Source organism: Vulpes lagopus, chromosome 8 (assembly GCF_018345385.1).
Source record: "Vulpes lagopus strain Blue_001 chromosome 8, ASM1834538v1, whole genome shotgun sequence".
Lineage (NCBI taxonomy): Eukaryota > Metazoa > Chordata > Mammalia > Carnivora > Canidae > Vulpes > Vulpes lagopus.
Window position 1 is genome coordinate 83,825,667 of NC_054831.1, and position 26,655 is coordinate 83,852,321.

A 26,655-nucleotide genomic window follows, 5' to 3' on the forward strand; every position below is an offset into this window, starting at 1 on the left:
GGTGGCCTTACCTTTTCCAGAGCTTCTCGCACAACTCTTTCCGTTTCTCGTTTGTGGTCAGACTTCATTCGGTCTTTAAAGTCATTGAAAATCTTGGTGTATTTGTCGTGGCACATGCTTTGACACACTCCGTCGCTGGTGGTCTGGGTGCTTCGATGCAGCATTCGTGGTGAAGAGGCACTTAACTTCTTGGTCTGAGTTGACACAGACACCTTTTCGATTGGCTGAGGCATGGTGGGGATCTCCTGGCTGGAACTCACAGCTTCCGTTTCCGGCTCTGGTTCCTGCAGGGCAAGGACAGTGCTGAGACGCGACACGAAGCCACCCATTAGTAGTCCTGGTTCCAGAACGAGCTCTAGGAGGATAAAACTAGGGTAATGAACTACTGTTAAAAAACATGTAATTGAGATGGTCTATTATGTCATGTGTAGTTTACCACAACTAAACCAAAAACAAAAACAAAAAAAGCCCCCAAAACTTCTCGCAATGAATAGCAAGAATTCAAAACAGGAACTTCATTTTGTGGCATATGAACACTACAGTCTTTGCTTTTCAGACAGACGAAAGAAAAATACCATATAAGACATAAAACCCTTATCAATTTAGTCACTGCTGTGGACCAGATTCATTAACAGATGTCCTGAGCGTGGGTCACTGTGCCCAGATGAGGACCTGGTTTTAGAGCATGGACATACAACTTTGAGAGGCGGAGCATAGCCATACTTTCCTCCAGTTTTTCAACGTTGACCTAACTGAAGGATCGGGTAAATGCTCCGTTTCTCATAATGCTGAGTAACTAGGAGAGCTCCAGGAAGTGCAGCAAAGCGCCCTCCCTGTGCGACGCAGACTCCAGGTTGGTGTGTGTTCTTCTGGCACTGCGGGCGGGCGGGCGGGCAGACGGTGGGGTTCCAGCTGGGCCAAGGGTATGGACGGCACCCCTGGGGTGGACCGTCGTGACCGCGACGGAGAGGCACTTCCTACAGCCGCCCACCTGGACACTGCAGGGCGGGCAACTTACTTCCTTTTTGGGTTCCACACTTTGATTACGTCGTCCTTTCTTTGCTCTTGGTTCTTGCGTGACCTTTAGCTGCGGGCATCACACAAGTAAGAGCGTGTTACTGCAGACACTACAGACAACAGTGAGCAACCTGCTCCCTCCTGCACTCAGCTCCCCCAAATCCTTGCAGCCTCGGCCCTGGTGGGCTCGGGACCAGGCTGCGGGTGGCCCATGGGTGGGTTTTGTACCAACGTTTGTAGAAGGGAAGGGCACGTCAACCGTGTGCACAGCCGCCTCTCACAGGGACACCCACCTGCTCATTACTGGTAGACGAGATGCTGGACTCCGCCTCCTCCTCTCCCCGGTCCTCGTTCTTGGACTTCCAGAACCTCCCTTCACGAAGGAAGCGCTGATGCAGCTCCAGCTCGTCACAAGCCTTCTTCCAGCCCATGCTGCGCTTCACGTGCAGCCGGTGAACGTTGACTGTGATGTCCTGTATGTTTTCAGAAGGGATCCACGCCCTTCAAGGAACACCAGAGGCACAGTTAGAAATTTCCGGAACCCTAGTAGACTCTATCCGGTACAAAGTAGGACCTGGGGCGATTCCTCGCCCCGAGGCTGTGGGGAACGGCTGCGACGCAGACTGCTCACCAAGGAGAAAGCAGTGAGGACGGTCAGAACCGGAGCGGGAGAGACTGGCCAATGCACCGGCCCCGCTGCGGGCTCTGGGCTCCAGGCAGCCCAGCCACAGCCCCCGCGGCTCCCGGCCCTCGTGCTGTGGAGGCACGCACACCTGGCCGGGGTGGAGGCCAGCAGAGCCTAGTGGAGGCTGGCAGAGCCAAGCGCACGCACAGATCCGTACAAGCAGCAGGGCCGACACCGCGACCCACTGCACGGCGGCTCCAGCGCGTCGTTGTCTCCCAGGCACCCTGACTGAGGCAGAGGCGCCCGTCGTCATCGCGGCCAGGAACCCGCTGCGGGCAACACGGACCCCGAGGACTGGATGCGAACCTGTATGCAGCTCTACCAAGAAGGAGCCGAGGAGCCGACAAACTCCAGGAAACTTCCCCAGGCTAATGCCCCCCCAACAGAGGGGTGCCCAGAGGCAGCAGCCCACGGCCCCCGGCCCCCGGGGGGCCTTGTCTGCAGCTGTAGGACACACTGCGGACGCGCCACGCTGGGCCTTCGGGCAGGACCACGGGGCACACGCGGCCTCTGCTGGGAAGGAGTGTGGCCAAGGGGACTCGGGGGGCTCTGGAGGCAACGGGGGCACACAGGTGCACCCCAGGAGGGAAGGTGTCTCTAGAGCATCAAGCACCAGGGGGGAAACCGGCTCCAACACGGATTGATCCTGTCCGTCCTCCGTGTAAACGTGCGCACTGTCAGCTTCCACTGTAGGCCTCCGGTCTCGGGGCTCACCAAGCCTGCCTGACTACTGTTCGGGATGGCCCGAGGCCATCGCCACACACACACACACCTGAGCCACGGACACAGGTGCCTGCCTTGCTGGCCTGAGCTGAGCTGGCTGCTCGGTGATGTCCACACATGGTCAAAACGACACACCTGACTGCCAGGCTGTGAAATCTGAACTGCCCTTGGTATTTTTGAATATTCCATCCGCAGGGTCTCACCTGACATTAGAAACCCTACAAAATAAACATGTAAAAACTCTGACCTCTATTTCAAAGAGCACAGATGGAAGAGCTCCTGTCTGATCTTATGATGAGCTTGTGATGAGTTAGTATCACATTTACTCTTTAAGTCAACAGTACGCATCGAGGGCCTCTCACGTACCAGGCAAGCGCCAAGTATACTTTCACTTTTTAAACACAGTATATTTGACACAGATTTCTGTTGTTAGCAGTGCTGATGACTACCTGGGATGAATCTATGACCTATGAGAGTACTTTTTCTCCTTAAATTGTCCATTTATCTCTCGGATATAAAAAAATAATTCACATTTGTTCTTAAAATGAGAGAGAATTACATAACCACACCTCATTGTGGTTTATACACACGTCCCTGTTCTCTTGGAATCACCTCCTGTAGATAATCAGATTCCACTTTTAAAGAGGATTGCGGATTATGCAATATGATCTATAAAAAACACCCTACTATTTAGGGGCACCCTAATAAAAAGAGGTCAGATGTAATTTGGCTGAATCTACACATCTGTCAGAATCCGAGGGCTCAGAGATGTGTTGGCGTTTAAGTGAACTCCCGAGGCATGCTGCTGCTTGCCCGTGACTCCCTGCTGACTGCACATCCTGGTGGCAGCGGCAGCCTATACCGGGCATGCTCATTTCCTGCTACCTTCTCCTCGGGCAGGCAAACCTTGTAAATCCTAGAAAAACCACACTTCTGTGGAGCTGCCTTTCCTCCTGGAGTGTGACAACTTGCTCCGGGAGAGCCAGCACGTTCTGAACATACAGAAGGGACCAGTCCAAGACCATTTATTTGTCTAGAATTTTTTTTCTCCCACTTATGTATAAAGAAAGTATGAACTGGCAAAATAGTATTTATTAGTAGTGACACTGTAGAACAGTGTGAAGTCCTCAGCACCAGAGATGTTTACTGAAACATGCCTACGGTTGTAAAAACAGTACGAATGAAAATGTGCGGCAGGTGGCCGGTAGGAGCTATCTCCTCTTGCTGTGTGACATGTTGCTTAATTAAAACTCATGCTTATAAATGTATAAAGTTCATTTTTTGAGACGTGAAATCTTCTAATAAGGTAGAGTGTAACGTGTTAAGGTTCATGCTTGTCACTGTTTACTGGGCCCAACTGGGCTGCCCGTGCAGCCCCCAACACGAGCACAGAGTGTCACACGTCATGTGTGTAACATACAAAGGATGACGTCAGCTGAGTTTCTGGGGGAGTCAAAAGTCATACGTGAATTTGTGATTGTGGGGTTCTTGGGCTCAACCATCAGCTGTATTATCTATAGTAAAGTCCTCAGAGTCTCATCTGTCCCGAAGTGTTCCAATACAATCTTCTAGGAAATAATAAATTTAGGAGAAAAAAACTCTGGAAATTCTCTCTTCAGAACCCAAGCGGATTAGCTCACACGTTCTTTTAAATATTACCTGTATTATACACTAAATGACAGAAAATAGCACGCATGGTTGGAGATACTGTGAAGCCGTCTGGCCATGGACGAAAAAATTGTAAAATACCACGAAACAGTTCTGAGGATCACTTGTTCTGACCTAGAAGTAGCAGCATTTTACAAAATAACTGAAGTCTTGGTTTTTCTAAGTGAAATGTGTTTTATCCCACAAACCTTGTGCCCTACTGCATGGGTACCCGCAGGAAAGCTGGCCTTCATGAAGTATCTGCTGCACACCATGCACACAAAGCTCAGGTCATTCGTTTCCCTGAGGCCCTGACCGAGGCCCCGACCGCATGCACTGAGGGACGAGGGGTCCAAGCCCGGAGGTTAGGAGCGCTGGTGGCCTTCCGGGGCTGCCCCCCAACACAGCCCTGTGTCCCTGCCACGCGTGCACTGCCTGCCTGCCTGTCCTGACGGGAAACCAACACACCGAGTGTGATGCGCGGAGGACAATGAAAACACCAGCTAAGAGCCACATAGTTAGCACACTCATCTTGCTTTGAATGGTGGCATTACTTCTGTCTCCTGGCCGGACAGTGTCCGCGAAGCCTGTATCTGTCTGTGAGGGAACGGAACTGCTTGTTTTGAAATTAGTCACAGGTTTCTTGCCTAAACTTCTTTAAGATTCTTTATTTAAATTCAATTAAAAATTCTTGCCACTAAACTTCTACTTAAATTAAATGAAAACTAAGTAAAACTTCACCATGGAGAGGAATACAGTGCCTCGTGTATAGATTCTCACAGCAGTGACAACTGCAGAAATCCTGATGCATCGGGAACACAGAAGGCACCTCATGGACTTGCCTTTCAGATCACGTAGTGGACGTGGTGCCGTCCCTGTGACCCCCGTGCCTGGGAACCCTCCTGGCATCCGGTCAGCCCTATTCACGACACTGTTACTCAGAATGATACTTCACACTTTCTGATTTTCAATGCTCTATACATTTTAAGGCCCTGACATCACAATGAAAGAGGTAGCTACAATTTCATAGTACAGTTCACATTCTTTTATGAAGTACTTCGTGTGCAAAAATAAGATCACAGTAACAAAAATAGTTTTTACTGTTGGGATACGTGTATTGTTACATTACAAAAATGTGAACTTTTACGCTTTGCTATACACATCTCCCTAGCAAAGGAACCTCAACATCTAGGTTGGAAACAAGGTCTGGGAGTTACACGTGTGTAATTCTTACACACGTTCTTAGACCACAGCATCAACAAGGCCTCCTGCTCCCGAGTCAATTACTTTTGTGTGTGGCTTCGAATGGCGCTTTGAGAAGACAACCGAGACCACGTCCTCTCATCAAAACTGTGGCACAACCACACTCTGAGAGCCCTTCCAAACCCCTGCCTTACCCCCATCCCAGCAAAAGCGAGCACCGCATCCCACCGTGTCAGGCCCTAAAACTAGAACTACCATTTCCAGAAGTCGCTGTCAGGCACGTGCTGATGGGCAGGGTATGAACCAAGTAGAACTCAATAAAAACTTTAAAAGCCAAAACAAAATCAAAACCAAAAAAAAGAAAGGTAAAAACGATAAAGTATTAGTAATTTCCTACTCTGGGTAGTAGGTTTCCTGGTTTTATTAATTTTTTCCCGCTGTGCTTATGTATTCTATTGAATCCTCGAGAAAATAGTAAAAGCTAATTAACCAAAATCAATCAATGGGTAAATACAAAAGAAAAAAAAATGATGTGATTTGTTTCTCCAAATTAGAATAAATTCCAGGGATCCCTGGGTGGCGCAGCGGTTTGGCGCCTGCCTTTGGCCCAGGGCGCGATCCTGGAGACCCGGGATCGAATCCCACATCAGGCTCCCGGTGCATGGAGCCTGCTTCTCCCTCTGCCTATGTCTCTGCCTCTCTCTCTTTCTCTCTCTGTGACTATCATAAATAAATAAAAAATTAAAAAAAAAAATTAGAATAAATTCCAGGCTATTTCAGATGGAGGGGCCCTCCAACACCAAGGACCACCTGACGGGCACCCTACAATCGCTCAGGGGTCAGCTGTGATGGAGCAGGGCTATGCTATGCTCACCTTTGGTGGTGGTGACCAAAGAAGCGGACGTCAACCTGGTTGTCCTCTTTCTGTAGCACTTTGGCGGGCCAGAATCCAAAGCCTTTCATTTTAGCCCAAACTAGTTCATGATTAGGTATCTGGAAATAAAATGTTTTACTTTGTCACATTATTTTTAAAGTACTAAATGCAAGCACATCATTAATAATGAACAATGTAGGGGGCACCTGGTGGCTCAGTCAGTTAAGTGTCTACCTTTGGCTCAAGTCGTGATCCCAGGGTCCTGGGATCCAGACCCAGCATCAGGTTCCCTGCTCAGTGGGGAGCCTGCTTCTCCCTCTGCCCTCTCCCACTCCCCCTCCTCGTGCTCTAATAAATAAATTAAATCTTTAAAAAATAAATTTCAATTTAAAAAAATGAACAAGTTAGTAAATACAGTCCATTATCTTGAAAATATCTTTATCTTTTATCTCCTAAACCCACAGAACTCTTTCTCAGATTGATTCTGCCTTCAAGAAAAACATTATAATCTGCATGAGAGCAACGACATGGACCTTCTTCTCTCAAAAGAGACAGCCTGCAGCACTCGGGGACGAGGACGTCCCTGTGCCGGCTGAGGCATATGAGTAACACTGGCAAACACCTCGCCCTCACTGCTTCCTGAGGTGCAGACCAACAACTGGGAGCTGGGAAGAAATGCGAGTCTGAAGCCCTGCTCTAGGCCTACGGAATCAGAGAAGTGTCGGGGTGCCTGAGAAGCACAGGCCTGGTGCTGCCCCTCCAATCACGGGGAGTGAGCACCCTCCCGACAGGGCACTCCAGGGGATATCACACGGCTATGAGCACACACGAAGCCTACACTTCTTGTGAAACACTGAGGGGAAAAGCAGAAAGTAACTTTGTTGTATATTAAGGGACCCAGAGTCTTTTCCTAAATTCCTCATTTTAAAGTCAGAAATGGATGATGCCAAGTGGTTACCCCTGGGTTTCAGGTGTTATGCTCAGTAAAATCACATACAATGTGATATAGAGAAAAATATCGAGGAAGGATTATAATCCTTGAGCATACTGGAAATAAAATTTCTTAGAATAGTACATCACACGAGGTAAAAAACAAAATCACAAAATTTCACATACACAAGGATAGCAGAACCAATTGTCAGGACGAGCATTTGACAAATAGAAGCAGTTCTTGCAAAGCTGTAGTTCATCCAGCTAAAAAAGAAAAGCAACTATTTTAGCCTACGTAAAACATGAACATTAAACTCTATAAAACAGATCCATTTAAATTAACATTCTCATGAGCATAATCAGTCTTGATTTTCTTCCTAAGCTCAAATATTTCATTTTTTAAATAAATACTACGAGAGATACTATTTCCTGTTCAAACCATCTCCAGCGTGCAGGTGGCACAGTTCCTCTGTAGCTCTGCACACCTGGCCTACTGCCCAGCCTGGCTCCTGCCTTCTCTCTGGTCGGCTCACACATGAAATGCTGCACCCTCACACAGTCCTTTCAACCTGCCCACATTAAACACCCAGGACCAGGAGCAGCAGTCCTTACATTGCCTCCTCCCTCGTTCTCTGCTTTACTCCTTTTTTCATGCTCATAAAGAAATGTATTTTATATGTTTCTTTTTTGAGTCTCTTTCTTCTGAGTACAGCCCCATGAGCAGAAAGCAGGACCTTGATCACCACTTTATCACTAACACACTGCACAGCACATAGCAGACACTCAATAAATATTTAAAATAAATATTTATTAACATAAATAAAATAAATTAAAATAAAATAAACCACACACATACAGGAAACCTTCCCTAATAATATGTATTTAATTTATTGTATGAATACGATCTTTGTGGGTTGGGGGGGGGGTTTGCCTGTGAAATCTATATAGGAACTCAAACATGAATCTTTCATTCCAAGAGATAAAACATTTCTGCACAATGAAGGAAACCAACAAAATGAAAAGGCAATTTAACGAATGGGAGAAGATAATGGGTTAATATCCAAAATATATAAAGAACTACCACACCTCGACCCCCGCCTGCCCGCCAAATCCAATTAAAAAATGGGCAGAAGAATTAAATACACATTCTTTCAAAGAAGACATCCAGATGGCCAAAAGACACGTGAAAGGATGCTCAATGTCACTGATCATTAGGGAAATACAAAACAAAACCACAATGAGATACGACCTCACACTGGTCAGAATGGCTAAAATGAACAAGTCAGGCAACAACAGTGAGGACGTGTAGAAAGGTGAGCCCTTGTGCACTGTTGGTGGGAATGCAAACTGGTGCAGCCACCATGAAAAACAGTGTGGAGGGTCCTCAAAAAGATAAAAAATAGAACTGGTCTATGAGCCAACAATCCCACTTCTGGGTATTTTTGTGAAGAGATATTTATTCGAAGAGACAGATACTGCTTCTTGGCCTTTTGGCTAAGACCAAGTGCGAAGAGATACAAGCTCCCTGATCTTTACTGCAGTGTTATCCACAACAGCCAACATAAGGAAGTATCCATCAGTAGATGAATGGATAAAGAAGATAAGGTGTACTATTCTTCTCAAACTATTCGAAACAACAGAAAATGAAGGAAACCCTCCAAACTCATTTGATGAGGCATTACCCTGGTATCAAAACCAGATACTCTACTAAAGGGGAGCCTGGGTGGCTCAGTCAAGTGCCTGCCTTCAGCTCAGGTCATGATTGCATGACCTGAGGGTCCGGCAATCAAGCCCCACTTTGAGATCATCCCTGCTCAGCGGGGAGTCTGCTTCTCCCTCTCCCTCTGCCCATCCCCCCTTCTCGTGCTTTCTCTCCCTCAAATAATTTTTTTAAAAGACTCCACTAAAAACCAGAATTACAGGCCAATATCCCTGATGAACATGGATGCAAAAATTCTCAGCAAAACATGAGCAAATTGAACCCAATGATGCATTAAAAAAAAAAGATCATTCATCATGATCAAGTGAGATTTATTCCTGGGTTGCAAGGGTAGCTCAATATTCTCAAATCAATCAACATGATTCACCATATTTAATTCACCACATTTATTAATATAATAAAAGGATAAAAAACATGATTATCTCAAGGGATGTAGACAAAGCACCTGGCAAAGTACGATATCCATTCATGATAAAAATTCTCAACGAAGCAGATTTAGAGAACATACCTCAACATTATAAAGGCCATCTATGAAAAACCCACTAGCAGATGTCATCCTCAATGGGGAAAAACTGAGAGCTTCTCCCTTAAGGTCAGGAACATGACAGCAACGTCCACTCTCCCCACTGTTGTTCAACATAGTAGTAGAAGTCCTAGCCACAGCAATCAGGCAACAAAGAGACATAAAAGGCATCCAAATCCACAAGGGAGAAATCAAACTTTCACTATTTCTGCAGGTGACATAATACCCTATATAGAAAACTCAAGACTTCACCAAAAAATTGCTAGAACGGATATGCAAATTCAGTAAAGTCACAGAATATAAAATCAACCTACAGAAATCTGCTGCATCTCTATATACTAATAATGAAGCAGCAGAAAGAGAAAGTAAGGAATCAATCCCATTTACAACTGCACCAAAACCAAGATACTTAGGAATAAGCCTAACCAAACAGGTAAAACACCTGTACTCTGAAAACTACAGAATACTGATGAAAGAAATTGGAGATGACAGAAATGGAAAGACATTCCATGCTGATGAATTGGAAGAACAAATATTCTTAAAATGTCTACACTACCCAAAGCAATCTGCACATTTTTTTTTTTTTTTTTTTTTTTTTTTTTATTTATGATAGTCAGAGAGAGAGAGAGAGAGAGGCAGAGACACAGGCAGAGGGAGAAGCAGGCTCCATGCACCGGGAGCCCGATGTGGGATTCGATCCCGGGTCTCCGGGATCGCGCCCTGGGCCAAAGGCAGGCGCCAAACCGCTGCGCCACCCAGGGATCCCGCAATCTGCACATTTAATGCAATCTCTATCAACATAGCAATAGCATTGTTCACAGAGCTAGAACAAATAATCCTAAAATTGGTATGGAACCAGAAAAGACTCCAAATAGCCAGAGGAAGGCTGAAAAAGAAAACCCAAGCTAGGGGCATCCCAGTGCCTGACTTCAAGCTGTATGACAAAGCTGTGGTCATCAAGACAGGATGGTGCTGGCACAAAAACAGACACATAAATCAGTGGAACAGAACAGAGAATGCAGAAATGAGACTCTGTGGCTAACTTATCTTCGACAAAGAAGGAAAGAATATCCAGTGGAAAAAAGCCTCTTCAACAAATGGTGTTGGGAAAATTGGACAGCCACATGCAGAAGAATGAAACTGGACCCGTTTCCTCACATCATACACACAGATAAACTCAAAATGTATGAAAGACCTAAATGCAAGACCAGAATCCATCAAGATCCTAGGGGAGAACACAGGCAGCAATCTCTTCAACCTTGGCTGCAGCAACTTCTTGCTAAGACACGTGTCCAGAGGCAAGAGAAACAGAAGTAAAAATGAACTATTGGGACTTCATCAGGATAAAAAGCTTCTGCACAGCAAAGGAAACAGTCAACAAAACTAGAAGGCAACCCACAGAGTGGGAGATGAGAATTGCAAATGACACGTCAGATAAAGGGCTAGTATCCAAGATCTATGAAGAACTTATCAAACTCAACATCCAAAGAACAAACAATCCAGTCAAGAAATGGGCAGAAGACATGAACAGACATTTCTCCAAAGGAGACACCTACATGGCCAACAAGCACATGAGAAAATGCCCAACGTCACTGATCATCAGGGAAATACAAATCAAAACCACAATGAGATACCACCTCACACAGGTGAGAATGGGGAAAATGAACAAGTCAGGTAACAACATGTTGGCGAGGATGCTCTTACACGGTTGGTGGGAATGCAGGCTAGTGCAGCCAATCCTGGAAATGGAATGGAGATTCCTCAGAAAGTTGGAAATAGAGCTACCCTACAACCCAGCAAATGCACTACTGGGTATTTACCCAAGGATACAAAGATAGTGATCTGAAGGGGCACCTGCACCCTCATGTTCATAGCAGCAGTGTCTGCAATAGCCAAACTGTGAAAGGAGTCCAGATGTCCTTCGACAGATGAATGGATAAAGAAGATGTGGTACGTACACCGTGGTATTACTCAGCCATCAAAAAGTATGAAATCTTGTCATCTACAGCAACATGGATGGAACTAGAGGGTATGTTACACGAAATAAGTCAGAGAAAGACAAATACCATACAATTTCACTCATGTGGAATCTGAAAAGCCAAACAACAAAAATAAAAGCAACTCATAAACACAGAGAATAAACTGGTGGTTGCTGGGCGGGGGGCCAGTGGGGGGGCGCAGGAGTTTGGGGCACAGATGAAGGTAGTACATCACAGGGACGAACGGGGCAGTGCAGGGAATGCGGTCAGTCCCGGTGTGATGACAGTGGGTGGTGCTGGACGGGACCACACTTGTCCTGATGCGCAGTGAGTGGCCGATGGACCGGTAACCCTGGCACTAATATGACACCATACGTCAACTACACTTCACTTTACAAATTAAAAAGAGGGTAACATTTATTGAGTGTCTGCTCAGTGTAACACAGCTGCCTGCATCATGTAACCGACGCCCTTGAGAGCAGTCACAGAAGAGGAGACAAACTGTCTTTGTTGAAGCCACTTAACAACTAAATCTAACTCCCAGGATTTCTCTGAGGACTCTTCCCCTCTACTTGGATTATTTTCCATGTATGTCAAACATGGAAATAAAATATTAAAGGAAATAGCAAAACCGAAGCACACGTAAGAGTGGAATTCTGAAATGAGTCAGTCCGGAACACGGCAAGAGTGTCGTCAGGAGGCAGGAACAGTACCTCATGGCAGGTGTCCTTATACAGCATCCGGGCTATGTCGGCCTGCTCGCTGTCTGCTGTAATTAAAGGCAGAGATTACCTATTACCAGCCATCGAGAAACACAAGACTGTCAAAAGCAATACAAACATTTACATGTTCTTTTGGTGTGACGGGAGTGGACGTATACCATTTTAAGTGAAAATGTCTATTTTAAAGTTGAGGTAGAACAACACTTTATAGGCAGCTTCCACGTTGCTTTCAACAGAGGCCTGAACGTCTAGGTACAGGGCGGCCTTTTTGTTTCCCTGGGAATGACGAAGACATTAACGGGGAGGATCTGAATAAGCCAAAGTGCTTATAAAAAGCCTCTCAACTAAATTTACCTATAAAACCTTAAGGTATAATGTTTCACCATGTGGTGTGCCGAGTCTTTGGCCAGTTACTTCTATAAGCTATAACCACATCACCAAATATTTTCGAGTTGAAACCTTGACGTTATTGCTTACAAATCATTAAAGTGTTAATGTTTTGAATGTCACATTTTATCAAAGATATTTCCTGACATGGGACACGAATGATGTGGAGAAACATGTACAGAAAAGAAAACCATTCAACCTCCATAGAAAATCACGGTGTTGTGGAGAAGCAGCTGGGCGTCCGCTTTGAATTCTTCGTAACTTCGGTACTTTCCCTCGTTCACCTTCTGTGGAGGACCAAGAGCAAGACGGCGACAGAGTTACCAGGGACAATGCTGGTTTGCGTTACACAAACAGGGTGAGAGCACAGGAACAGGAGAACATTCCAGAATGACACAGTGCGGCTGGGACAAGCCCGCCCGTGGCTGGAAGTGCGGGCAGCCACCGGCAACCCCTGCGCTAGGCTGGCTGCTGGCTGAGCTCCAGCGGCCGCGTGGGCCCCTGGACACAGCACCTCGGCCGGCATGCCGGGGAGACCCCAACTACACACCCGCTGCTTTGTAGCACGAAGACTAAGAAAAAGACAATTGTTCGCCTCTGTGACACTTTACCATCACCGTGAAGACGATACACTTCTCATTCTGAATTGGGACTAGGAACTGAATTGTAAAGAATTTTAAATTAAAGTCCAAGGTGTTTGTGCACAAGATGGTGCAAGGGTTCTGTCTACACCAGAGGCTGTGCGGGAAGGATCTCTCCCAGGGGCCTCCCTGCTGCTTTGCCTTTAGCTGCCAGAGGGAAGGACTATGGAGGGAATCTGAGGGGATTTTGTGGAGGAGGCAAAGTTTTTAGAAGGGTATATGGCAAAGTAATTTGCAAGTAGCAGGGAGGGACGCCTGTGGGTTGAGCATCTGCCTTTGGCCCAGGGCGTGATCCTGGGGTCCTGGAATCGAGTCCCGCCTCGGGCTCCCCGCAGGGGGCCTGCTTCTCCCTCTGCCTGTGTCTCTGCCTCTTTCTCTGTGTCTCTCATGAATAAATAAGTAAAATCATAAAAAAGTCACAGGGAGGCATTTTCTTATCCTGGTGGTACTTTTAGGAAATCAGTTTGGAAATTAGAATATGAAGGCTTCTAAAGAATAACTAAGATCCTGCCTTTCTGCAGTTGTCCTTCCTTCCCAACGGCCTGGGAGAAACACGCTGATGGAGGTCCCTGTCCTGTCTGCCAGCGAGGGTCACAGGGCTTATTTACAAATATCCACCTATCTAAGCTCCACTCTGAGTTTCTGACTGCACTGGGTTCCCCGGTGATCTGATACACACCCAGGTGGAAAAGCCCTACTGCACACATCCAAAGCAACTTTGTGATTTTTGATGTTTGCACCATCATGGCCTGGATTTGGATCTGAACTGCAAGCTCCCAAAGATAGAAAAATCGTGTCTTCTTGTCTCTTTTCCCTACAGTGCCTCTTGTTCATGGATGGCCCCTGCTAAGCACCATCAGCCCACCTAGTACTCCCCACGATCACCCAGGGTCCAACGAGAGGAAGCTGGCAGGTGTCTCAGAGAGAGGAAGCAGCAGAGCAAAGTCAGGGCAGGGAAGGGCAGGAAGGTGGCTGTGCTCATCATGGTCCTTCGAGACCTTAGGGGTTAGGAGAAGAGGCTGTGCTTGAGGGCCTGAGACCCGGGGGCACGAGGTCAAGTGAGAGCTCCTGTTTCACCCCAGGCTCTGCAGCCACTGCACAGGGAACGACCTTCCTTTACCCAGGTCCTACTGAAGCACCTCACTCCTTCCCCAGGCCAAGGGAGAGGAAGTCATTCCTGTGGCCTCCCTGTAAGCTGTTACGGACAACCACAAGATCCTGAATTCAAAATGACATGTAACGTACAGAATTAGTAATCCAGCAACCCTACTGGAAATGCATTAAAATGATCTACGGGATTTTACTGCAACTCGTAATTACATATTAACAAACCCATTAACCATCCTTGGCTAGAACAGGTAACATTAAGAACTCTGAGCCAGTTCTCTGGTTATGACATCTGTGTCATTCAAGTCCCAAGACCCTAGTCCTATGCTCTAGCGCTTCCTGAGAGCCAGCCACTCAAGCCAAGAAACCACGTCCAGACGGGAGTCCTTGGATCTGGAGCAGCAAGTGGACCTGGCCACATGCCCCTTGTAGTCAGCAGGTACCAAGAACTCGCACATGGCTTACCACCAGGGCTTCTCAGAGAGGACAGCTGATGCGCACACAGAGCAAGCGCACGGCAGCCATGCGGCAGCAACACCCTCGAGGGCCCAGCCTGTTATGTTTTGGGAGGAGGGTGGGCAGCCACTCTCTCAAGAAGGAATGGCAATCAGAAGCACGCGCCGGCAGGAGCTACTGGGTCACCGGGAGCCCTGGGTGTATTGAGAACAGGCCAGAGGGCCTGGCTTTACCTCCTGGATGGTAGGGACGTCGACCGCCGAATGCACCAGCCTCCGATACATCGGGTGCTTGTTGTCCTTCCCCTTTTTGTTAAGGTCGATAGCCTGAAAGGTCATCAGACACATCAGATTTAAACACAGCTAGAGAGAGGCAAGCGAGACAATTTCTAAACAACAGAACTTATATACAGGGACTACATAGTTTACTATGACATTTTTAGGGTTCTGATAGAACAATTATTTTGGAAAACTCTACTTCGTTTTTTTTGTTTGTTTAATTTTTTTTTAATTTTCATAATACTATTTATGATAGTCACAGAGAGAGAAAAAGAGGCAGAGACACAGGCAGAAGGAGAAGCAGGCTCCATGCACCGGGAGCCCGATGTGGGATTTGATCCCGGGTCTCCAGGATCGCGCCCTGGGCCAAAGGCAGGCGCCAAACCGCTGAGCCATCCAGGGTTCCCTCCACTTCGTTTTGACACTACCAATCAAAATTTTCATTTTGACAAATGGAATTACACGTGCAAAAACATTAACGTTTCCACAACAGGGAAAGGACCATAAAGGGGCCGGCTGACTGGACACCTTCCAACACCCACACACAAACACTAAGTCAAATGGAGACACAAATGTGAGACCTGAAATTACATAAATCCTGGAAGAAGACAGAGGCAGTACACTTCTGCACATCAACTTAGCAATATTTCTCTGGATATGTGCCCTGAGGCAAGGGAAACAAAAAGCAAAAATGAATGACTGGGATTTCATCAAGATAAAAAGCTCCTGCCTAGCAAAGGAAACAGGTGATGAAACTAAAAGGCAACTTACAGAATGTGAGAAGATATCTGCAAATGTCTTATCAGATTAAGGGTTAGTATCCAAAATCCATAAAGAACCTATCAAACTCGACACTCAGAGAACAAATAAACCAATCAAGAAATGGGCAGAAAACATTAATAGACATTTCTCTGGAGAAGACATCCAATGGACAACAGACACATGAAAAAAATGCTCCACACCACACATCACTAGGGAAATACGAATCAAAACCACACTAAGATACCACCTCACACCAGTCAGAATCACTAAAATTAACAACACAAGAAACAACAGGTGCTGGTGAGGATGTGGAGAAAGGGGAACCCCTCTTGCCCTGTTGGTGGGAACGCAAGCTGCTGCAGCCACTCTGGGAAACAGTGTGGAGGGTCCTCAGAAAGCTAGAAATAGAGCTACCCTACAACCCAGCAATTGCACTGCTGAGAATTTACCCCAAAGATACAGATGCAGTGAACCTCAATGTTCATAGCAGCAATGCCCACAACAGCCAAACCATGGAAGGGGCTCAGCTGTCCATCAACTGATAAAGAGATAAAGAAGATGATAACACACACACACAATGGACTACTACTTAACCATGAGAAAGGATGAAATCTTGCCATTTGCAACATCGTAGATGGAATTAGAGGGTATTACGCTGAGTGAAATAAGTCAGAGAAAGACAAATACCACATGATTTCATGGGATCTAAACAACCAACCAAACAAACAAAAATAAACAGACTATTAAACAGAACAAAGTGGTGGGTGCCAGAGGGGAGGAGGGTCAGAATAGGTAAAGGGGATGAAGAGGTACAAACCTCCAGTTATAAAAAGGTATGTCTCAAGGATGAACAGGGCAGCATGGGAACACAGCTAATAATACTGTCCTAACACCGTGTAGTGACAGATGGTGACTCTACTCATTGCTGAGTATTGAGCTCTGTGTACAAACGTGGAATCATGGTGTTGCACATCTGCCACTAATAGAATATCATATGCCAACTACACTGCAATTAAGGATTTTGAAAAACAAAAGATGAAACAAGAGAAATGTATTTGCAGAGAGTAACAGTGACAGTTTAATCTAAAGCAGCTAAAGAAAAAAAAATAAAGCAGCTAAAGAAATGTCCGTCAAAACAAAACAAGCCTCTTATGGAACAATTCATCACACAAAGGCAGTACGGTGGCGGCATCCTGTACCCTTTCCCCTGCTGTGGGTGGGTACGTGCCAGTCCATCACTGGTCAGGAAGGACCTTGGCTGGAGCTCGCTGAGACCCTCTGCAGGACTTACCCTCTCCTTCATGCGGGAGACGATGAACCGCAAGTATGTGCTCATCTCCTGTTTGTTTGTGTTTTTCTTCTTGATGCTCTGTTAAAAATAGAAAAGGCCAGATATAAAATATGATTATTTACCAGTCTGTATTCATGTAAAAGACTTTTACATATAAAAGATTACAGTATGCAAAGATTGTATCAAGAGATGCATTATTTCCAACATATCTGATACAGAGAAATCTTTTAAAAGAGCGTAGCATTTGATGTGACAAAATGGAAAATATTATGTTGTACTTGGCATAATACCTTAGGGAAATATGCATTTTTTCTTGATATTTAGAACTTCAACCATTTCCAGATAAAACAAATGATGACATAATAATGACATGATGTAGAATCACTTATTTTACCAAGAAAATAAAAAATAAAAAAAAGTCGGCCAAAACCCTTTAGGGAGCATTGTGAATCAGTAATACCGGATGGTGAATTTCTACACACACTAATCTTCATGTAGAAGGTCACTGGAGTCCACGTCACCTGTGAACTGTGTACAGCACAGCTGCACACCTAACTTCTGTCTTAAGGGTTATGGGCTCTCTTTGGTAATAACTCCAATTTCCATTAGCCTGACCTGCAAAGCCAATTAGGTTCTCCAATCTGTCTCTGAAAACCTAAATTCATGTGATGAGGAAAAGACAGGATTCTACCTTTTGTGTCATTTCTAGGCAGCTAGGAAGCAGGGACAAATGTCCTGTTTCCTCCGTCGAGGCTGAGGCCTCCCGGCAGAGCCCCAGCCCCGCGGACTGGGTGTGGTCAGTACATCCCAGCTGCCCTCACCCCCTCGGGCCCCCAGAGGACGGTCCTCCGCCCCGTGGAGTCGTGGCTCCCAGAGAACTGTGCCGCCAGGGAAGTCCTCCTTGTGCTCACAGACTGCAGGAAGGAGCTAAGAATTCTTTGCTGTGGCTAAGTAAACCGATGACCCCCACACACGACATGAAAAATGGACATTTTCTTCCTAGAGATGTGGTTTCATGCCCTCTGTGTTTAAAGTGTTCCCTTCCCAGGATGCCTGGCTGGCTCAGTTGGAAGAGCATGCAACTTCTGATCCTGGGGTTGTGAGTTCAAGCCCCATGACGGGTGCAGAGAGGACTTACATACAATTTAAAATAATAAAAATACACTGGCCCCTTCTTTCCACTTCTCACCTGGACTCTGGCCTAGAGAATTACTGCTTTTGTTGCACTCGACTATTTTATGACCTGTGCACGCACACAGCTTCTAATTTATGACCACTACAGAGCGGTTTCAACACCATCCATCCCCAGAGACACTGGTGGGACGTCTGTAAGCAGAAGTCAGACCTCCCTGTTGAGCACACGAGCTGACATTTCTGAAGGAAGGCCCCTGTGCTCGTATCTGTGTGTTCACTCCCGCATTTGCTCACAGACCAGGCGGCTGTGACGTGCAACCGAGACCAAGCACCCGCAGTATTTGCGTGGAGCTCACCACACAGGGCATCTCCCCGGACTCCAGGGTTACAGTCTTTGGGGCAAGGGGCAGCTCGGGCGTAGCTGTGGACCTTCATGTCTAACAAGACCCAGAGCAACACGTGGGAAGCCAGCAGCTGCTCTATCCAGTAAGCCGGCACCACAGGGAAGGGACAGCTGTGTGCACCTGCTCCCCACACAGGAGGATAGGGGGCCGTCAGGGGCCTCAGGGGATGCAGGGCATGGTCAGCTATGTGTGACGCTGGACCAACGTTCTTGCAACATGGACATCCTCCCCATGCACTGCTTTCTACACTGAATGAACACCTGGAGGGACTGTCAGATACATGGATGGCAAGGGGTAAGAGGCCAAGCAGGCTGTTTTCCTCACCTTTTGGGACACCTGCATTCTCTTAAAAAGAGAAGAGAATGAAAATGAAAGCTTTCAGCTACATGCTCTATCACATTAACTCCAAAATATTCTGGATATGTTCCTAAAACCACTGATCCCAAATACCAGTCTGATATTTAAATCACAAATTTGTGTAAATTCAAATAAAACAGCAACCTACATCAGGTTACAAAGTCTTATAACACCATCTGTGGAGTTATGGTTGTTTTAATGGGTGACATGTAATTTAGGGGAAATACACAACCAACACTTCACGCAATGAACTAGAATTTCAGGGCTCACTCCGTACTGCTCCAAACTCCACTCGATGAAGCAGAGTGGGAATGCCCTCCTCCCAGGGTCTCCGTTTCAATACCTCAAGCTCCACCCAGGGAGCCCCTGAACACATGGGTGTGGAGTGGGGACTCTGGGGACAGCAGCCCTCTCCAGGCTACGGGGCATTCCGCATCTGTGCAGGAAGATGGTTTTTCCTCGCTGTGCTCTCAACATCAACCTACAAAGTACTTCGCTGTTCGTTAGAACTTAACCCCTTTGGTTTTGTGTTTTTTAGAACCTTAGAAAATAAATCGATTCAAACATCTCTTCTGGTAATGAAGGCTCTCCTGAAGATGTAGATGGACTGCAGTGCACGTGAGCACTGCCGAGGACACGGGGTTCTGGGCCTCATCTGCCCTGGGCACCCCCGGGGGTGGCAGGCACCTGCTTCCCACACCTGCAGGCCGTGGGGCTCGCTGGGGGCGCTCACTCCAACAAGAGAGAGACCCTGAGCGCACACGGCCTCTCCCCACAGCTCTAAGAGACAAAATATTTGCCACAAGATGCTTCCGCACTTGCTCATCTTGTGAGCTTTCTTTCTGACACTTCCCTGTTTTAATTTAGAGGTTTAATATTTCACTGAAGAAATGAATGGAGCATTGCAGCCTCTGTAGGATGGCACCATATGACTTGTGAGGCTTTCCTAGGTGACGTGGTATGAGCTGCCCATGTGACAGTCACAGCACTGTTTCAACTGTGCCTGTCAGCCAAACCAAGACATTCAAAGTGGCTTAAGAAAAACCCACTTTAACAGAAATTGGAGTAGCTTCTAAGGTAAATGATATTCTGTTTGTAACATAAGTAAGACAGCTCTTAACGGCAAGGTCAGAAAAACAAAAATAATGCAGGTGTGCTACAAACGTGTGAGACACCGTCTAAAGTGAGATGCTCTCAAGCACACAACAGATGACCAAGGAGCTGCTTCCCTCTATGGGGAGAAAATAACAGAAAATCTCAAACATCTTCCCGAGTATGGGAAACCACTGTCACAAACAACTGCTGAGGCCAGGTGGATGCCACAGGGAAAACACAAACCAAGCAACACAGCCACACTCAGGACCTCACAGTGGTTCTGGTGAGAAGAAGGCACGAGTGACCTTTGATCCTGTCAAGGCTCCTCCTCAGCTGATTCCTGACCACGATGCCCAAGCAGCGCTACAGAACACACGCTCAGGACAGAATGGTCTAGAATCCTTAGTATTCCTTAGAGATCCAGCTTTTCAGCTGCAGAAACGTATTTTAACAAAAAAAGAACTTGTGGAAATAGCATCTCAACACACCTGGTACCCAAATGAGAAAACTGTGCCATCAGAGATCCAGGGATGTTTTCCTCAGATCATGAATCTGTGCCGCTAGAGTGGACCAAACCCACTTCCCCCAGTCTGTGACTAACCAAGACAAGGGCATCAGACTCTCTCACGGATCCCTAGTATCCATAATATTTTTCCTGTCATAGGGCGAGACCAGCAGTCAATAAACCTCCTCTGTGAAGGGCCGTCGGTAACTATTTTAGGCTCTGAGGACATAAGGTTGAGGTCTGTCCCCACCACTCAACCCCGCACTCCTAATTAACACGTGCACTGCACAAGCACAGCTGTGTTCTAGTAACACCTTGGGATACTGAAAACTGAATTTCTTATGATTTACACAGGTCACAAAATATTATTCCTTTTTGATTTTTCTTCAACCATTTAAAAATGTAAAACCCATTCTAAACTCACAAACAGTACGCAAACTGGCAGGCCTGACTTGGTCTGTGGGCTGTACTTTGCCAACCACTGGACTAGACTCTGTTCTGTGAAAACAGCGTCCACACCGGTCCGGCTCAGCCAAGTCTTCACCACGGTCTTGTCTTATACAGTATGTGGCACAGAGTAAGTGCTCAACAAAGACTAGCAGGTGAACTGCTGGTCGTTGTTACCAACTTCACTGCCTACTAGAAAAAATATTCTATACAGCTGAACTCAACTCAAGCACAGGAAAGCCTTCCAAATGTGAAACACTTATTCATAGCCAAGCTGTGTCAGCATTCTCTGGCCACTATAAACCGTTTTGTTTATTTGTGGTGTCTATACCACCTCATCGCCAGCTGACACCTAAATACCGCCTTGGCCTCCAACCACAATGTTCGTGAGCTCCCAGACATCTGGGGCACCTGTTGGAAAGTCCTCGGCCCCAAGGCTAAGTTCTCAACAAGCACCCAGGCAACTGTGGTGCAAGCAGCCTCTAGTGTTGCTTCAGAAAGACACACATCTGTGTATAAATTACCCATATTACTCAAGGAATCGGCAAGCTCCAAGCTCTCCTCAATAACTATCTGTGATCGCAGTGAACATCATCTACATGTAAACTGCCTGTGTTGTTAGGGAAATCAGAGGCCCTACATGCAGGAAGTACTCTCCGCAACCACCTGTAATGATGGGCTACGAAAGAATCCTCGTTTGTAAGAAACCCGGTATCTGAGACGTGCACAGCAGAGCTGGCCTTGTGGACATGGCCCAAAGTCCGGCCACTTCTCCTTCCATACCTCAGGGGTCCCAGGAGCCCCTTAAAGACAATCATTTACCAGGCTAATTTTCTAAAAATATACCTGTGTTCAGTCTTTGTCACACCCCACTGCCAACATAGGGACGTTAACTCTCCTCTCCAAGACCGGAGGGCAAAGCACCCATCTACTGCCAGCGTGGAGGGGTGAAAACGCGGAGTGCCCACTTCTGTATGTGGAACGCACCGCGTGTAACCACATGGGTCCCCCTGTGGCTCTGGCCTAAGTCCCAGAGCCATTTGCACCTGACTTCCTGGCAGTAGTTTTTTTTTTTTTTTTTTTTTTGTACTTAAAGGGATTACAATTTAAGTTTTAACCCTCCCTTACGCTGTCTCCTTACAGGTAAAAGCTGGAGGTCAGAGGGTGAGTCAAACTAAGAAGAGCATGCTGAGCTGTATTCCTGGAGCCCGGCCCTCCCGAGTTGGGACGGGAGCCCAGAAACCCCGACGCAGAGTTTCCAGACTACTTGACTGCAACTCACAAACAGCACAGAACGTTACTCCAGCTGTCCCTACACTTCATTGTTACGACTGTCTGATTGAGGCAACGCGTTTTGCCTCAGTTCAGATGATACAATCAGTGTTGTAGCAGCCGACGTATCAAAGCACAGTCTCAAATTAATTCCACATGCCACAAAAATGACTGGAATGGTAAAAAGAGGCCGTATTTCTACACCCACTACATCCTCATACTCACAAAGAAATTGCTCAACTACCAGCTAGGGAGAGAGGGGGGTGCTCTGCACGTCGAGGACTCTCATCCCGACATCAGACGCCCTTGTGGGGGGTGTGGGTTCCTCTGAGCATGTTCCATGGGTGGGAGAACAAGAAAGGGACATCCAGGGACACGTTATGGAACACAGGTCTTAGGCCTCACATCGACTTGTTTCTTTTCTCTCCTACATGACACTACAGAACAAGACTGGAAACACCTGGGCAGCAGGGACTCCTCCATGGGATGTGCTTCCCCACTCTCTTCTGAACATTGGGTACCCGCCCCAGGGCTTGGGTCTTCTCCTCTGCTCCGTAAGGCCATCAGCCACAGGAACACTACCGGCCTCCCTCCCACCTTGTCCCCTCCTACCGCAGACATCTGCAGAGACAATAAAAGGTAACTGTGCCCACTTTGTCAATAGTTTAAGTTCATCAATACTGGAAACATCAAATGAGCATTTGTGTCTCTAGATTAAGTTGGAACCATTTTGATATAGAAACTGGCTCAACTATCATCTCTTAACCCTCAGAGTAAAAGGTCAGGTTTAATTAAAATTCACCCATTCAGCAAAAGATACATCAGGAAGAACAAATAATGTACCACCACCCAAAACACTTCACACCCAACTCCAAGCTTTCTGACAGGATGTTAAACTCATCATGGGAGACAATGCAGAAAACGTGTGGTGTTCTGTCTTGTTTGGGTCCAGGTCATTTTATAAAGAGGTCAGACCACAATACATGAGATTTTATAGTTTTAGATGCTAGATCTAATTTGTAACACCCTCTGGCTGGAACAATATTCCCGTCACCTTTTCCTACTGTCAGGCCTGTGATGAAGAGTTCAGCAGCCTCAGAAAGGACCTGGTTCAGAAAAAGATCTCCCCTGCCTCCCCAAAAAAGAAAAAGATCTTCTCAAAAGTAATTTTGTTTTTTATGAGTATAAAAATATGATCCAGTTGGCTTTAAAAGCTGTAAAATATATTTGGTTACTGTTCATTTTGTATTTTTAAAATAATACTTTGTCTACCATAAAACAAACAAACTAAAAAGCTTCTACTTCTATTTAAAAATCAAATCTCATTCTACATTCATTAATATGGTTAAAATCTGACTTACCTACATTCAGGGTGAATGTTTTAATAAACTTCCCACACTGATAGAGGGAAACAGACCAGAAGGCAAGGACAGTTACACTTTCATGGTAGACATAGGAAGGACAGGTTTTCAAAACAGGTTCATTTACCATTTTGTCCTATTCATTCTGAACATTAAATGAATGACCTCCCTACTTTGGAAATTTAAAAAGACCTGTACTGCCTACACACCAAAAAGAATGAAAAATGGATTCACAAGTAAATTTCTATCTTGAGTTTCAAGAAATAGCTTTCATCATGATTTTTTTTGCTGTCTCAGCAAACAGAAGTTACAGTGCAGATGACTCCACATAGCTCACCCAGAACTAAGCTGACATCTACAAGTCGGGGCCAACCCATCCGACTCCAGGTGGCCCCTCATGGCGACAGTGTCCTGGTTTAGCATTAGTTAAAAACAGTGAAGTTCCTTCATTTCTGTTATCTACCAAATAGAAATACGGGTCGTGAGCCTGATAAGCCTGCTCGCACGCCCACTGGACACATGCGCCCAGGGCTCCCACAGAGCAGCGGGGAGAGGACACTCCAACCCCACAGAAAGGTCTGCCAGGGAGCATGTACTGGCCCCAGGAGCGATCCTAGGGTAGCTCAGAAAACATCCGTGTGTCCATATATTAAAAAAAAAAAAAAAATTCAAAACGTTATCACCAAACATCATTATGATGTTCACCAGCAGAAGTAGAGGCCAGAAAGCATGCGGTGCATGCACACACATGAACATCTGCATACGTATGTATGCAAGCACACACCGGCACGGACAGGAACACTGACACGCAGCATATGTTCACACAATGCAACTGCCACATGCACGTGCACGTGTACATGCAACACAGATGCACAAAGAAACCCCTAGTCCTACATCCAAGCACATGCACACACACACATAACACACAGACAGCCATGCATGGACACATACGAACACATACATGTGTGTGCCCACACACACACGTACGTAGGCTTATGCACACACACAGGCCTGCCTTCCGTAACCGAAGCGCGGAGGATAAGGTGACTTTGTAATTCAAAAACTATATAAAAATGAAGCAAAACTGAAATGACACATTCATTTGTATCCCATTACACTTGTAACAAAGACCTGAGAAATACTTTCATGTTGGCATAAACGGGTATAATCTTCTAAAGGGCAATATGGTGATTTTTATCACAAATTTAAATGTGCCCATCCTTTAAATTTATGAATTCTACCTCAATAAACTTATCCTGTGAAGGTGATCACACAGAGTGACATAAATATGTTATTTATATGTTAAGTTTCTTTCCTTTTAAAAGATACAACTGACTACACTGTGTATTACAGATTTATCTTTTAGACAAATAAAATCTTAAAAGCTATTTCACTTAAAGGTTATGATTTTCTAAATTTTTTTCCTGAAATATTCACGGCTATTTTAGGCATATATAAAATTCAAATACACTTGACTATAACAAAATACAAACTTCATTTGCCCACAGAAGTAACTCATAGTGAGAAGACTGCTCTCGAATGTCACGGTTCTGGGCACAGCGGGACAAGTCCCCTGACAGAGTTTCAGCGCGATCTTGCTGATCAGACAGGATAGTGGGGATGGTGGGAATGTGCATCAGGAGGAAGTAAACTGAGGCAACACCCTTGTAAAGAAACCTGGGATAGTGCTGACCTGTGCTGATACACACGACATTCGGTCATGTGCGTGAAGTTATGCAAACACAGAACAAATGGATGGGCACACACGCACACACACGCACACGGGGAGGGGTCTGTGAGGACATCCACCTGCTGTGTCATACAATTTCTGGAAATATCATTTTTAACCTATCCTTCTCTAAATTATTTGAATTTTTCATAGCAAACTATAAAAGAAATAATTTTAACTCCCTCCCTTTTTGTAATGAAGGAGAGTTCCGTGTTAAGAGTGCTAAACAGTACATTACTAGAATATTTTTCAGAGCAAAATGTTAACATGACATTCAAAGGTTACTTTTCTAGAACAATCTATTGTGTCTCTACAGTTTAATTATTTTTTAGAAAAGCAGATATTCCAAAGAAATATCCTCAGGGTCGTGAGATTCTTGAGATTATGAATGTTAATAAAATTATTTTAAATATAGAAAACTTCCTATCATTGCCTTCTTAAAATATCTGGAGGTAGTCCGATACAGGAGACAAAGCTGCTTGAACTGAAGCAAATCTGGATAAGGCTAACTGCTGGCTGATGGAGACCAATTCTCAGGGACATTTTCATCGCCAGAGTGGACAGAGTATACATAATAGGAACAAAAGTCTTCCAATTGCTGTAAAATACCAGAAATCCTCAAGTTTAGGTAGTAATGGATGACTTCCACCTACTGTTTCAACTTGCACTGAAATGTGGCCCTGGGCATCTTATCTTCAAAATCCGTCATGAGTGTAAGTGGTTCATCTACGCTCTTTCTAAGCCCTGACTGGAAAGGAGACTGGAGAGACTATTCTGATCTGCAACCACGTTCTTTGGTCCCAGTCTATAGACTCTCTGGCTCATTAAGTGCAAGAACATTTAGATCTCCTTTTAGATCACAAAAATGGTTTTACTTCAAGTTTTGATGCTGTTTAAAAAAACAAATCAACTACAAGATATTTAAAATCTCATTAGAATTTCAAGATTCTTATTACCCCTTCTCCCGGAAAAGGAACCGCTAAGCACGTATCTTTTTCTTGACTGTAAAGATTAAAACGATAGAACAGATCCTACACAGAAACAACTATTTCTTTAGATGTTTTAAAGCTCAAAATAAAACTCCCCATCCCCAACCCAGACGCAGGCTTTCTAAGCCTCCCAGAGTGACTCCTGCTCTACGAAACCAGTGTGGAGTCATGAGTTTTTACTCACTCCGCATCCCCGCAGCAAGCTTAACTCTCTCACAACATGGGCAAGTCCAGACTGACAAGGACAAAAGGAAAACCAAAGGATAGAAAGTAAAACAGATGAGGTGCACTGAGCTCCGCTGCGGCTACCGTGTTCCTATGTGATCTGGTAACTCTCTGAAATTTAACTAAAACCATCTGGTCAGTAAAAGTAGAGCAAACACATGGAAAATGGGACTTGACAACCTGACAGTGAAT

General features: G+C 45.6%; 1 protein-coding gene across 10 annotated transcripts in view; it reads right to left on the reverse strand.

Moving 5' to 3' along the window:
• Nucleotides 1-26,655, reverse strand: part of ZMYND11 (zinc finger MYND-type containing 11) — a 129,176-nt gene that overhangs the window by 9,357 nt on the left and 93,164 nt on the right. For 7 of the 10 annotated variants that reach the window (XM_041765561.1, XM_041765554.1, XM_041765562.1 and 4 more), the window contains 9 exons: nt 16,946-17,023; nt 14,848-14,940; nt 12,610-12,697; nt 12,015-12,070; nt 7,266-7,343; nt 6,150-6,268; nt 1,311-1,518; nt 1,019-1,087; nt 12-284 (listed from right to left, as the gene is read on the reverse strand). In XM_041765561.1, coding sequence (XP_041621495.1) covers nt 12-284; nt 1,019-1,087; nt 1,311-1,518; nt 6,150-6,268; nt 7,266-7,343; nt 12,015-12,070; nt 12,610-12,697; nt 14,848-14,940; nt 16,946-17,023 — 1,062 coding nt within the window. The remainder of the gene's footprint in view (nt 1-11; nt 285-1,018; nt 1,088-1,310; nt 1,519-6,149; nt 6,269-7,265; nt 7,344-12,014; nt 12,071-12,609; nt 12,698-14,847; nt 14,941-16,945; nt 17,024-26,655) is intronic. The other 3 variants (XM_041765558.1, XM_041765560.1, XM_041765563.1) reach the window with 1 other exon arrangement.